Source organism: Adiantum capillus-veneris, chromosome 10 (assembly GCF_014529385.1).
Source record: "Adiantum capillus-veneris isolate H3 chromosome 10, ASM1452938v2, whole genome shotgun sequence".
Lineage (NCBI taxonomy): Eukaryota > Viridiplantae > Streptophyta > Polypodiopsida > Polypodiales > Pteridaceae > Adiantum > Adiantum capillus-veneris.
In genome coordinates, this window is record NC_140940.1 from 30,846,593 (window position 1) to 30,861,081 (window position 14,489).

The following is a 14,489-nucleotide window of genomic DNA, read 5'->3' on the forward strand; positions in this document are numbered from 1 at the left end:
GAACTTAAACTTGCAAAGGTTAGAACATGTGCTTCAATAAAGACTCAAATTTAATTAGTTTTAGCCTCTACTTAGGATCCTCGAAGGTAGAGGCTCACACTTAAGTTTGAGGCTTTGGAAGAGTCTTGAACTTAAGTGGCTCATGGGTCTTTCTTAGTGGAGGTTGGAACTTAAATATGATCCTCTAACAAATCCTTGAGATAGAGATTTGAACTAACTTCCAAGCTGCTTCTTCATTGGAGACTCACATTTGTATGCTTACTTAAGACAATCATGTGGGGTCTTACACTTGAATTTAAATATTCTTCCTTAGTCCAATACTCACATTCGTATGCTTTAGGATAATTAGTTGGGGATTGATACTTGAATTTCAAGGTTTTAGCAAGTGAGATTTGAACTTAAGTTCAAGCCTTGCCTTGATATTCTTGTGTAGCACTCCAATGTGAGTCTAGTTTCATGAGCTTAATGTAGCTACTATAGAACATGTAAGTGAGGCTTATGCTAAATCTTTGAGCCTCATAGACTAAATATTTGAGCCTTACCTCCATATAGTGGATATAGAAAATGAAAGTTGGGTTTCAGTATGTGAAGTTCAAGCTCATGGCCCATGACCTCTATATGCTAATGCACATCAAGGACATGAGCCTTAGTACACTAAGTTCTAGGTTTCTAGCTCTTTCAACCTAATGAGCTCATTCTAGATTTCTATGTACATAGATTTCTTGTGTGCACATCCTAACCACCATAAATCTTCTTTTTCTAGCAGCCTTTTTGTCAAAATCCCAAGGCTACATTCCAAGTTGAAGCTCATTTTAGCTCCCTTCCACGTTGATATTGAGATTTCAATTGAGAATGAGCATAAGCATTTTGAGCCTCAACTGAGCTTATTAACTAGGGACTCAATTATCAGTTTGATGCCCCCTTAATCTAGCACTTGCAAGAAAGGAACACCTAAGCAACCAAGAGGCATGGGACCTTGTTTCTCAAACTGCTAGGGTTGAACTCTTCATGGGGTACTTCCATGAGAGGCTCGACCTTGAGTAAAAGATTCACTTGCCATGGGCCTTAACTTCAAGGTCCAATTTCAATGAGCCTCAAACATATGCATGTTGCATATGACAGCCTAGGTACCTTGAACTTGCAAAGAGGATCTTGAACCCAAGTTGACCAAAGTTGGATCCTTAGCCAAGTTGACCAAAGTTGGATCCTTAACCCAAGTTGACCAAAGTTGAATCCTTAGCCAACAAATTAGGAGCTACAAAGATTTGTATTATAGGATCCTTATTTATTAGACCTAAAAGGTGAATATTGACCAAAGCTCATGCTTCCATGCTAGTCTTCATCAAAAGGTACTTTCTTTGAGGCTTTACTCGATATAGAGCCTCATCTTACCTAATGACATCTCATCCACAATCAACCCACTATACAAGCAAAAGTTCTCAAGGAAAACCATAAGATTTTGTGCATCCTCTAAAGTGTGTGCTAGAAGCACTACATCATCCGCATACAACAAAAGCATGATTATCGCATTGCAAATAGTGACTTCTTCAATGCCTTCTTCTTGCATAAATTCAAGTACCATTTGTTCCAATTGATCGATGCATAGAACAAAGAGAGTTTGTGATCCTTGTTTATCCCCAATCGTGCTTGAAACTGTTTTTGCAATTCCTCTTGCCATGCACAATTGACACATCATCTTCTCATAGATTTGAGAAACCACAAGCATAAACTCACTTGGCACTTGGACTTCTTCCATCCTTCTCCACATATTGTTACATGGAATAATATCAAAAGCTTTATTAGAGTCCACAAAGCAACAATATAATCGCTTTCCTTTCAATCAACTTTCCTCCATGAGAACAGAAGAGTGACAAGATGATCAATGGTGCTATGGCATCAACAAAAACCCGCTTGTGCTTTTGCACCTTGCCATTCTCTTCAGCCCAATCACTCAGTTTTATCTCCATTATGCACCCATACAACTTTTCCATAAGAGACCCAATCATTATAGTCCGGTAGTTATTTACATTCGTTACATCCCCTCCTTTACGCAAAGGCTTGACACAATTAGTAATCCAATCATAAGGCATACCATGTTGAAGTGCAAGGTTGAACATATCACACATCCACTCATGTGTAAAATCTCCCATCCATTAAATTTTCTTTTGAAAAGATGTCCTCACTTTGCATCTTCTCAAAACACCCCAATAGCCCCTTATTGGCAATATCATTGTGAATTCTTTTGCACATATCAGATTCTTGCATTGTGTCACACACCTTCAAGATGCAAGCATAGGTGATTTCAAATGGAGAGATGCCCTTGATCCACATCTATTAACAACAGCCCAAACCTGCTTGGTCCTCTCTGTGTTTGAGAGAGAGAGAGAGAGAGAGAGAGAGAGAGAGAGAGAGAGACAGCAAGTACCTCAGGTAAACATATCCTTCAAAACCAAAGCAAGTGGAGAGATTCCCTCACTTTGCATCCCACAGATTTGTGGCCATGTTGCTATTGGACGTAACTAGAAATCAATGCACTCCAAGTGATGACACCTTCAAGATGCAAGTATAGGTGATTGCAACTAGAGGGATGCCCTCATTTTGCATTTACTGAAAACAAACAAAATCTTCCTCACCCTACAATATCTGAAAATCAATGCACTCCAATAGAGGACTTCTTGGACAGGCATTTCCTCAAGCACTTTTTGTGATTTTTGAAGTGCACCACATTTTGGCATACATATTGACCAAGGCAGTGGGCCAAGCTTTTTTTTTCTTTTAGCCCCCAATGGATCTATATGGTTAGAGAGAGAGAGAGAGAGAGAGAGAGAGAGAGAGAGAGAGAGGGAGGGAGAGAAGCATATCCTTCAAGACCAAAGCATAGTTGATTTCATTGGAGAGACATCCTCACATTGCATCTGCTAAAAAAAGCCCCATTCTTTGTTGTCATGACCTTGTTGGGCATAGCCAAAAATCAATGCACTCCAAGAGACGACATCTCACATAGGCAGCTCCTCAAGTTTCCATACATCTCGACCAATGCATTGTCAATCATGATATTTTTTATCCACAACGCCTGATTAACAAATATCATTGTGAATAGTTTTCCACATGTCAGTGTCTTTTATACTTCCACACGCCTTCAAGATGCAAGCATAGGTGATTGCAACTGGAGACATTCCCTTAGTCTGCATTGCCTGAAATCAACCTCGCGTTGACCCTGTTTGGTGGGCATGCTAGGCAATCATTGCACTCCAAGAGATGACATTCCGGAAGAGGCAACTCCTTAGACACTTTTTGTGCTCTCTAAAGTGCACCACATTTGGCATACATGTTGACCAAGGAAGCGCCAGGCACCACATTTTCTTTCATCATCTCCTGACAAACTATATCATTTTAAAATCTTTTGCCTCTATCAACATCTTGAGTGGTGCCACACACCTTCAAGAGATGCAAGTTGTGCCCCTATTGGGCATATCTCAAAATCAGAACACTCCAAGAGAGGGCATCTCAGATAGGTAGCTCCTGACGCATTTCTTGTGCTTAGCATACATGTTGAGCACGGCATTGGAAAGCATGATGTTTTCTTTTAACAACCCATGACTAACAATATGATCGTGAATTCTTCTGCCCATATCAGTGTCTTGCGTATTGCAAATGAGCTTTGTGTGACTATGATAAAATAGACATATGCATGGTATGGTTGTTGGTGTATGTGGTTATGTTTGTGATACCCGTCGACTCCGACGAGGTTCTCATTGATGCCCAAGGAGAGCATCTATCACATGGCAACTCTGTAAGTAAGTGGGCATCTCTTACTTAAAAAAATCTTCATTGCCTTGGCTTTATTGACGTCTTGCTTTCAATCATGACATCTCACAATGGTGCTTGAATGCATTGGAATAAGCCTATGTAACTCATGATGCCTTTATCATTGCCACATTGACCACATATGAGACACCAATATAATCGGCCCATCTATAGCTTTCTTATAGCATGACTTCATTTGAGAAGCAATGAAGAGTGCAAAACAATATATGAGAAATGGTCTCCAGGAATGCATAAATATAGTACAGGGTGGTTGGTATAGCCGAGTGTTGAGTGGGGACAAAAGAGGCATCTCAACATCACCATTGAAACTCTCAAGTAGTGGATGTTATTATTCTTTGATGAGTCCATAAGTGGCTCTCAAGTGGCTTAACAGGTAAGCTACCCATATCATACAAAAAAAATTGATGTATTTTAATCCAGTGCATCAACAATGATCTAGATAGAAAAGCATTTTAATCCCTATGAGGTAAAACATGAAGCTGCACAAGCATTGCTAGCATTCACATTTTGCCAGAGCATCTTTGCCATATATGGCAGAAAAACTATCTGTTGTTCTAAAGCTACTTTTTCACAATGAGTTTGTCGCGCTGCATTCTATGTTGTAAAGAGGCTCCGATTGCTCAGCAAGTCTAGAAGAGCATTACTTATCTCAATTCATCAGCCAAGTAGTGAGTTTTTTTAGTTTTTTCATCACTTTGTGCCTGCTCTCTTCATGGAGTTCTCATGTTTGGTGAATGATCAAAAGCACAAGAGGTAAAGCTCCTAAACATGAAAAAATTGAATGTGTGTGGTCGCTAGGAGAGTCATGAAGATGAAGGCATGTGCGAGACAAAAGATGAAGGCATTGGGTAGTGAAAAGTGAAACACTCACAAAATTCACATAGATCTCATACTCTTAATAGAGCATATGTGAACTCACACATGAAGAAGTTGGTGGCTATAACAACATAACAAGTATGGCGCATGGGGGCAGGTCGTTAGGGGTGGCTCCCCAGATAGCTGATGTAAGTTTGGTCTCTGCATGGTGTCATGGCTCGGCACGAGCATGACAAGTTCTTGTAATTTATTGAGATGATCAATATAATTCATTCACAATTGTGAGTTTTGCAAAAAAGAAAAAAAACAACATAACAAATATCACAAAAGGTTTTCTTACGTCGAATGGAGAATCTTAGCGTTTTTTGAGATGACGAATCTTAGAATTTGCATATCTTTTGCATTATAGTAGGCTGTAGCACATGGTGTATTCCATCATGACGTTTAAATTCTAACCTTGGCAAAGCTAGCACCTTGAAACATACCTTCTACACAGACATGAGAACTCCATGAGAAGAGACATTAATTACTACTACACAATGCTATCAATTTGCATAGTCACAATCTACTTCAAAGTGGGCCAATCTTTCCATGATGTTCGAAGTATTCACATAAGAGGTTAAAACATGTGGTGTGCAAATGCTTACATCATATGTACGCACCACATCCGCCATTCCTGCATACATACAAACACCCATTTCATCTGCTAAAAATAGCCAAGAGCTTTACGTCCACAGCAAATAGTCCTCGCTCTGCATCCGATGAAAATATCCTAGAGCTTCCTCACTTTGCCCCTATTCAGCATATCCCTCAATTAGTTCATTCCAAGAGTTGACATTCCGGATATGAAGCTCCTCGATAACTTTTTGTGCTTTTTGAAGTGCACAGCACTTGGCATACATGTCGACCAAGGAAATGCCAAGCACTACGTTTTTTTCCCAATAGCCCCTGACTAATAATATCGTTGTGCATTCTTTTTCCCATATTAGCATCTTGCGTAGTGCCACCACACGCCTTCAAGATGCAAGCATAGGTGATTGCAGCTAAAAATATGCCATCAATATGCATTTGCTGAAAACATCTCAAAGCTTCCTAGCCGTGTCCTTTTGGGCATGTCTAAAAATCAATGCACTCCAAGAGATCACGCACATTTTGCGCTTTCTAAAGTAGACCACATTTGGCATACATGTCTACCAAGGCAGTGCCAAGCACCATATTTTCATTTGAAGATATGCCCTCACCTCGCATCCATTGAAAAACACCCAGTGCTTTGTGGCCTTGCCCCTGTTGGGCATAGCCATAAACTAGTGCACTCCAAGAGACACATGCAGCTCCTCAGTCATCTTTGGCATACATATCGTCAAAGGCATTGCCAAACATGATGTTTTTCTCAATAACCCTCGATTAAGATATCATCGTCTTCACATGGGCCTTTAAGGCAAAAGCATAGGTGGAAAGCGTAGGTGGCTTTATTAGGAGAGATGTCCTCACTTTGCATCCCTGCTGCTGAAAATAGCCTAAAGCCGTCTCGCTTTGCCCCTGTTAGACAAATCACGCAATATGTGCATTCCAAGAGTCAACATTCCGGACACAAAGCTCATCAAGCACATTTCTCGCTTTTTGAAGTGCACCACACTTGGCATACATGTCGACCAAGCTAGTGCCAAGCACTATATTTTCTTCCAACGTCCCCTAACTAATTCCACTTAGCACTATATTTTCCACTTAGTCTACTGGTAGCGTTGGTATTATATTCGTTTCATTGCGAGATTCTTCTAGATTCCATTGCCCCAGGCCTTCGAGTTCAGAACTCTCTCTTTCTCTTTCTCTATAAAAGGGTTACTCAAGATTCGAACATGCACGACCTGCAGAAGAATGGCACGCAAGGGACTCTGCTAGCCAATCCGCCACTCCAGTTTCATTGCAACGAAACGTCGCACACGCATAGGAAAAAATTGTTAATGCCATCCGCGTCCCCACAACGGCCAGCTCGTCTGTCGACTCCCCTGCCTCGCTTTTGTGCCCTCTGCAGGGTCGTCTGTCGCTCACAGCTCTGCCTCAATTGCGGCCTCACAGCCCTGCCTCGTGTCCGCTGTGTTGCTTGGCATCAATTGAGATTCCGCTTTTTTACGAAATTAACGCCAACTGGTACCCCCTACTAATATCACGGTGAATCCGCTTGTCCATATAAGCATCTTGCGTAGTGCCATACGCCTTTGACATGCAAGCATACGTGATTGCAACTGGAGAGATGTCCTCGATTTGCATATGCTGAAAATAGCCCAAAGCTTCCTTGTCCTACCCCTTTTGAGCATATCCAAAAATCAATGCACTCCAAGAGATGACCTCGTGGACCAGTAGCTCCTCAAGCACTTTTTGTGCTTTTTGAAGTAGACCACATTTGGCATACATATTGACGAAGGCAATGTGAAGCACTGTTTTCATCTAAAGAGATTCCCTCACCTCACATACCCTGAAAACAACCCAGAGCTTTGTGGTGTTGCCCTTGTTGGGCATATCCAAAAATCAATGCACTCTAAGAGACGACATTGCGCACACACAACTGCAACAATCTTTGGCATACATATCGACCAAGGCACTCAACAGCCCCTGATTAGCAATATCATTGTGAATTCTTTTGCGTATATCAATGTCTTGCATATTGCCCCATGCCTTCATGATGAAAGCGTAGGTGGCTTCATATGGAGAGATTTCCTCGATTTGCATCCCCTGCAAATAGCCTAGAGCTTCCTCGCCTTGTCCTTGTTTGGCATATCCTGAAATCAGTGCATTCCAAGAGTTGACATGCCAAACAAGAAGCTCCTCAAGCACTTTTTGTGCTCTGAAGTGCACCACATCGACCAAGACAGTGCCAAGCACTACCTTTTTTTCCCAACATCCCCTCACTATTAAGATCATTGTGAATTCTTTTACCCATAATAGCATCTTCCTTAGTGCCACACGCCTTCGAGATGCAAGCATAGGTTCGCATCTATTGAAAATTGCTCAAAGCTTCCTAGCCCTATCCAAAAATCAATGTATTCCAAGAGATGACATCACGAATAGACAACTCCTCCAGCACTTATTATGATTTTTGAAGTAGACGACATTTGGCATACAAGTGCCAAGAATCATGTTTTCATCTCGAGAGACGCCCTCACTTCACATTCGCTGAAAACAGCCCAGAGCTTTGTGGCCCTTCCCCTATTGGGCATAGTAAGAAATCATTGCACTCCAAGAGAGGACATCTCGCACAAGCAGCTCCTCAACCATTTTTGGCATAAATGACAACGAAGGCATTGCTAAGCATGGTTTTTTGTCTCAACAGCCCTTGATTCTTTTGCACATATCAATGTGCCCAGAGCTTCCTCGCCATGCCCCTGTTTGCCATATCCTGCAACCAGTGCATTCCAAGAGTCGACATTCCGGACATGGTGCTCCTCAAGCACTTTTCGTGCTTTCCAAACTCCACCACACTTGGCATACATGTGGACCAAGGCAGTGTCAAGCACTACGTTGTTTTCCAACAACCCTTGACTATTAATATCACTAGTAAAATTGCACCGCCTTCGACGGCGGCATGGCCCCTCTTTACCCTCAAGCTCCTCACTCTTGACAAATTTCATAAAAGAAGATCAAGCAAAGTACTCTCTCTCTCTCTCTCTCTCTCTCTCTCTCTCTCTCTCTCTCTCTCTCTCTCTCTTTTTGGTATTCATAAAGTGTGAATGAAACTTTCTTAATTAAGTTCTATCTGTATGACCTTAATTAGTTGTTTTCATAGTTAGCACAGATGAAAAGGTCTTGTTGAAGTAGTTGCACATATGAACTTGGAGGATTGGGTAGGGGCACGGGGAGTGTAGCCCTCTCTCTCTCTCTCTCTCTCTCTCTCTCTCTCTCTCTCTCTCTCTCTCTCTCTCTCTCTCTCTCTCTCTCTCTCGTATCATACTGGATCCCTATGCTGCTATAACTTCATGAGCGGTCAAAGCGCTGGGAGTGGGTAGACCTCCAAGCATGGTGATGATGGTGCACGGGTAAACGAAGAGACATTGCACACACACACACACACACACACACACACACACACACACAGAGAGAGAGACATAGTGCCACCAACGAGCTCGAAGCGTCCCTCACTAAGCTTGCTCTAGTTGCTAAGACCATAGCTACCCTCCGCAAGCTCAACACCGTGCATTGCCTCCTCACTTGCACTGCTTCTCTTCTTCAATTTGCAAATTTTCCCCTTTCGCCCTGTCCCATTATGTAGTGTAGCAAGAGAGTTGATACGCCACTTGGGTAGGTAAAGTTCCATTGTCTTGAACATACATTGTAGCAGTGACTCAGTGATGAGCACTAAGCACTCCCTGAAGCCTATCGAAATTCACTGCAGCTCCAAAAATGCTCTCTCTCTCTCTCTCTCTCTCTCTCTCTCTCTCTCTCTCTCTCTCTCTCTCTCTCTCTCTCACACACACACACACACACACACACACACAAGCTATCAGAGCAAGCACATTCTGCCATGTGGCAGGGGCCGAAATCCCTCCACCTTTTATTATAGTATAGATAGTGAATTATTTTGTTTATATGAGTGTCTTGCGTAATGCCACACGCCTTCAAGAGATGAACAAAGATGGACAAGAAAACGAAGAACAAATAGGTTCTAATCAAGGTTCTTATATAATTCCAAGAACCCAAGTGTTCTTACACACAAGGAGGAGCTAGGCTACGTATGAGAGATTCCCTGTAATGTGGACTTGTTTGGGGCCAACCCTTCCCTCTCTGAGGGTTCTTTGTAACTTAATTCTTTTTTCTCTTAATACACTTCTACCTCTTTTTTTTTTTTTTTTTTTAAGGAGGAGCATACAAACTCAACGAGAGAGAGAGAGAGAGAGAGAGAGAGAGAGAGAGAGAGTTTAACACGTAGGTCTGTCCAAGAAGGCTACATTGTACAAAAATGTCCACCAAATTTGATGTAGAGAATTGTACTCAAAACTACATTGCATGCGAGTCCGAGGAGTAGTCAAACCCTTAAGGCCCAGTCTCTATTTGAATTCAAATTTTCCCCAAAGCCACAGGGTCAACCATAAAAGCCAGTATGCTTCCACACCGCGTTCCGGACATTTCTGAGGTCGCGCCCCTTAAGTGTCCGCCCAACTCCCTCCATCACAGAGCACGCCATCGCCGTACGTTGACGTGACGTGATGACATGGGGCGGCGTTATGCCTGCAGGCTTTTCTTCATCATCATCGTCATCGTCTCCGCCATAGCCTCCGCCTCCAAGCTTCTTTCTTACCCCCACGATATTCAAGCTTCTCGCCATTTCGCCCCGCCTGCTCCCCTTACTTCCTCCATGACCTCCTGCATTTCCTGCAGTACTCTCTGAGGCAGGCACGTCCATGGCAGCGGATGTAGCCACATACTTCTGTGCTGCGAGCGACATGCTGCTGCGTGATTTGGGTAGTAAATTGTATCTTCTTGAGGTCTCTTTGGCGGCTGTTGTTGCAGTTCCATTGATTCCAAAGCTTTCCATCTCCCACACCTCTTCCTCTGAGATCTCCCAATCTGTGTGGATATGGCGCTGTTGCTTTGATTCAGGCATAGCCAAGCCTAGGAGCCTCTCTGCTCCTGTGTGGGTTCTCATGGTTTTTGCCAGATTGCCTGCCACAAAGCTATATAAACAAAATGCAAAGTGCTGATATGTATAAAAGTGATACTACAGCTGGAAGTCACCTACTTGTCTACCTATTCAAGGAATAGATTGGCAATAGAAGTACTATGGGTGCTTCATATGCTAATTAGAACTATGAATGATTCCTATTGGTGCTGATTATAAGGACTATGGGAGCTAATTAGAAGGGAACTTCATATGCTAATGAGAAGGACTTAACTTTCCCCACAATGGATTCGACTTAGAAGTACTATGGGTGCTTCATATGCTAATTAGAACTATGAATGATTCCTATTGGTGCTGATTATAAGGACTATGGGAGCTAATTAGAAGGGAACTTCATATGCTAATGAGAAGGACTTAACTTTCCCCACAATGGATTCGACTTAGCCGCTTGCTTATGTTCGAATCCGATCCTCCCAGCCGAAAAATAGAGCTAATTAGAGTAGTTTGATTGGTAAAGCTCAACCACAATATTAGTGAGTATCATGAATTGGGCTTAATTGGCTAATTCATGGTTATAAGAGCTTGATCTAGAATGTAAATAGAATTTGGTCGATCGTTGCACTATCACAAGATGAGCCTACAGCAGTACACCGTACATTTCGCCACACTTAATGCTCTTCTTGTGGTGTTCAATGCAAATTAAGTGCATAAAATCAAATTGATTTTGGCAAGACAAGAGGGATAATCACATCAACATTCCACTAGTGCATATAATCTTGATCAAACAAGAGGCATTGTGATTATAAAAGGATTAATAACCCTGAAAGAGTATGATCATCTGTTGATGAAATTGATCAGCATTGTGCAATGCAAAAGAGATAGACAGAGGAGGTAATGAATATCAAATTAGAAGGGAAGGGGGGAGCAAGCCAGTCAAGATATTTTGAAGCAAGTAGCTAATCATGAAATGATGATGAAGGGAGCTAGGTGCATTGCCTCAAGGTAAGCTAGCTCTAGAGCTAAATGAAAACAATAGAAAGTGAGGCTTTGCATTCAAAGGCTAAGAAGGCCTACCACAATTATATAGGGGCTAGGGTGCATGCCAATAAATATGCTTTTGGGTGGGTGCCCTCTCTCTCTCTCTCTCTCTCTCTCTCTCTCTCTCTCTCTCTCTTTCCTTAAGTACTGTATCATTCAATTCTCTCCCACTTTTTCATTCAACCTCCCTTATCCACTCACACATGCATGATCTTCCCCATTGTAACCAGACTTATTCTAATAAGTGAAAGTGGCGTGTATGGAAAAAACAAGTTGCCGTCCACCCTTTTCTCTCTTTTGATTGAATCACTTCATATTCCTTCCAACAGCTCCTTCAATGAGCTTTTCCTTTTCTACAAAGTTTTGCTTCTTCCAAAACCCATTTTGTACACATTACCAAGGAGGCATGCAATCCAACTTTTGGGGAAGCTCATGAGTTGGTTCCGAGAAAAGTTAAAATTAAATTCTTCCTTTAAATAAAGCAAAAATTTAAGCACCAAATTTTGCTAGTTACCAATGTTAGTGAGCTCAATAATTAGACATTGCCAAGCGATGGTTGCTTGATGTTGCCAAATGATGGTTGCTTGATGCAACTTACCAAGCCCTCCTTATCATTAGACAATAACTCTATTAACAAAGTACTTGAATATGTCATCAAGGTTAAGCTAATGGGGGTTGTTTTCCCCAACTTTATTTTCCATAGAGTACAAAAATTAGACTTTCCTCGAGTTGCAGAGAGGTGAAAGCATGTTAACGTGACATGGTTTAAGCTATTCAGGACAGTGCTAATTACTATAATTTTGACATATGCTAACTAGTACAATAACATGAGCTAGATCTTTAAGATTTATGACGTGTGATATATATTCAATAGAAAGCTCTTGAAACAAGGAATTTAAATGTACAAACTTCGACAAATTTTGATCTTATTTGTGAAAATTTTATCGTACGTCCAATTTTGTTTAGATGTGTTAATTTGAATATGCTAACTAATTAACACAAAAAAGCATGTCATGTTAACATGCTTTTACCCAAAGAACAATCCGAGCTGACGTGCAGAGAAGATAGATTAACATTTAGCATTCCCTAATCAATGACCTAGATCAAGCGATGGACGCCACCTTCATATGAGAACGATCGATCCCATGTCAATCACCTCGTGGCACTCTTCCCACGTTTCATTGAAAACATCAAGCATTCAGAGAAACTACTTAGCTATACTTGGCCTACTTAAGGAGGAAGCTTGAAAGTTGAAACTATTTGGGGCAATTTGTGGAACTGTTGAATTTAGCTTGTTGCTTAGTACCATACTAAAAAGTTAATTATGGAAAATATTGTTTTTTTTCATGTTTATACATACTCTCTATCATCATATGTAAGCCACTTTGATATTTTACCTTGTTGAGCTACAAAATGGACATATTTGGCTACTTTGTATATATTAGTAAGAGGTGCTTAGCTTGTGATGATGAGGAGACATGGACATGTGATTGACCACCCTCTCTAGTGAACGTTTTGTTCGGTTATCCATGTAAAAATAACCTCTAGGTATGGCCATGTATACCGAGATTTATCATTCTCACAATTACCACTAATAATTAAAATTCCATATGGCCATTAGGGTCTCCCAATCACGGAAAAAAAAATAAAAATTTCAAGTACATAAGTGAAGGGTGAGTATAAGAATGAAAAGACACATGAAGGTGCAAATTCAAAAGACTTTATGATGAAGTTCATATAAAGAGTAGGTGGAGTGCACGTTGGTACATTTGTGTTTTCCTTCTCTTTTAATTTCTCCAAATAGTTTTCTTGTTTTTAGAGTGTCCTTGCACTATGTAGGTAGAAGCCATTAGGAATACCTTATAACCTTGTCTCACAAAGAAAGAAGGACTCACATGGATAAAAGTATCGGCTCGAACATTGTTCTAAGATCCTTGGAAGATGTCATGGCTCGACATGATCATGGCTAGAATTTGTAATTTATTGGTTATGATAATATAATCTACTCACCATTTGAGTTTTGCAGCAAAAAAAAAAAAAAAAAATCTTATAGCCAATCTACACAATTTCAAAGAATAAAAAGCTTTTTTAAAAATATCTAAAATACAAAAGTGAAGGGTAAGAATTACGAAATCAAAAGCCTCTATCTTTAAAGTGGAAATCCAAAAGCTTTTGTATTCTATATACATTATTTTCACCATTAATAATTATGATTCCATACACCTAATAGATCTCAACAATTTTAGAAAAATAAAAACTCTTTTTCACAATACCTAAAATGCAAAAGGAAAAAGGGAAAGGTAAGAAATCAAAAGCCTCTTGACAGTGCAAAGTCAAAAGTTTTTGTATTCTATATATATAAATAGGTGTCCTTGCGTGAATTATTGTTTCTCTTTCAACCCTATCCTTTTCTTCTCCCTAGAGTTTGCTTGAACTTTGCACTATGTGTTTTTAAATTTTTTAAATTTTTTTAAGCAAAACTCACTATGAGTGAATTATATTTATCAACCCAAATAATTACAAGGTCTTGTCATGAATATTATTTTAATTAATACAAATATTTGAATATCAAAAAATTGAGAAATTTTTTAAGTAGTTTGTGATAAAATGCAAAAAGGAATTAATTTTACTCCTTGGACAATAGCAACAATGGTTTTGGTGGGGGAGGGGGGTTCTTAACAACCAATGGTCATTGGTTGAAACTTAAATTAGGAAAGACTTTTTCTCTAAAGTTGGATCAAGGGTCCATCTATGAAAGCTAGCCATTGGTGATACGTCGCAAACTTGGGACAAAAAGGGGGCCACAGTTGAAAAGAAACATAAGTTGCGGATTGATATGTATTATCAAACGTGTCTCACCTTGGGGCCTCACCTCCCTCGTGTTGCCGACGAGTGAGGGAAGAGCAAAGTGCATGGACTCTTTAGTTACTAATCACAATCTTTGGTTGTATTTGGTTTCTTTATGATGATGAGTAGTAGCCTTGTAAGGAATAAATCAATGGGATTTCTATAATGACAAGGAAAAGGATTCTCTTTGACACTAAACATGGGTGGACCTTAAATTCATTCATGGGTGTACACACAAGCACTTCTTTGACAAAGGGCTCACCTACCCATACAAATATCCTTAGTCTTTCACTATCACAAACAATAGTTGCAATTTTGTCATGCTTGGCTTTGCTTTTGATCAATACAA

At 40.5% G+C, this 14,489-nt stretch overlaps 1 protein-coding gene across 1 annotated transcript; it reads right to left on the reverse strand.

The window, feature by feature from the left end:
* Positions 1 to 9,137: 9,137 nt before the first annotated feature.
* On the reverse strand, positions 9,138 to 11,329 carry LOC147448641 (uncharacterized). Its single transcript, XM_086521188.1, has one exon. The coding sequence runs from the start codon at positions 10,280 to 10,282 to the stop codon at positions 9,719 to 9,721; it is 564 nt and encodes a 187-aa protein (XP_086377314.1). The 5' UTR covers positions 10,283 to 11,329; the 3' UTR covers positions 9,138 to 9,718.
* Between the last annotated feature and the right edge of the window lie 3,160 nt (positions 11,330 to 14,489).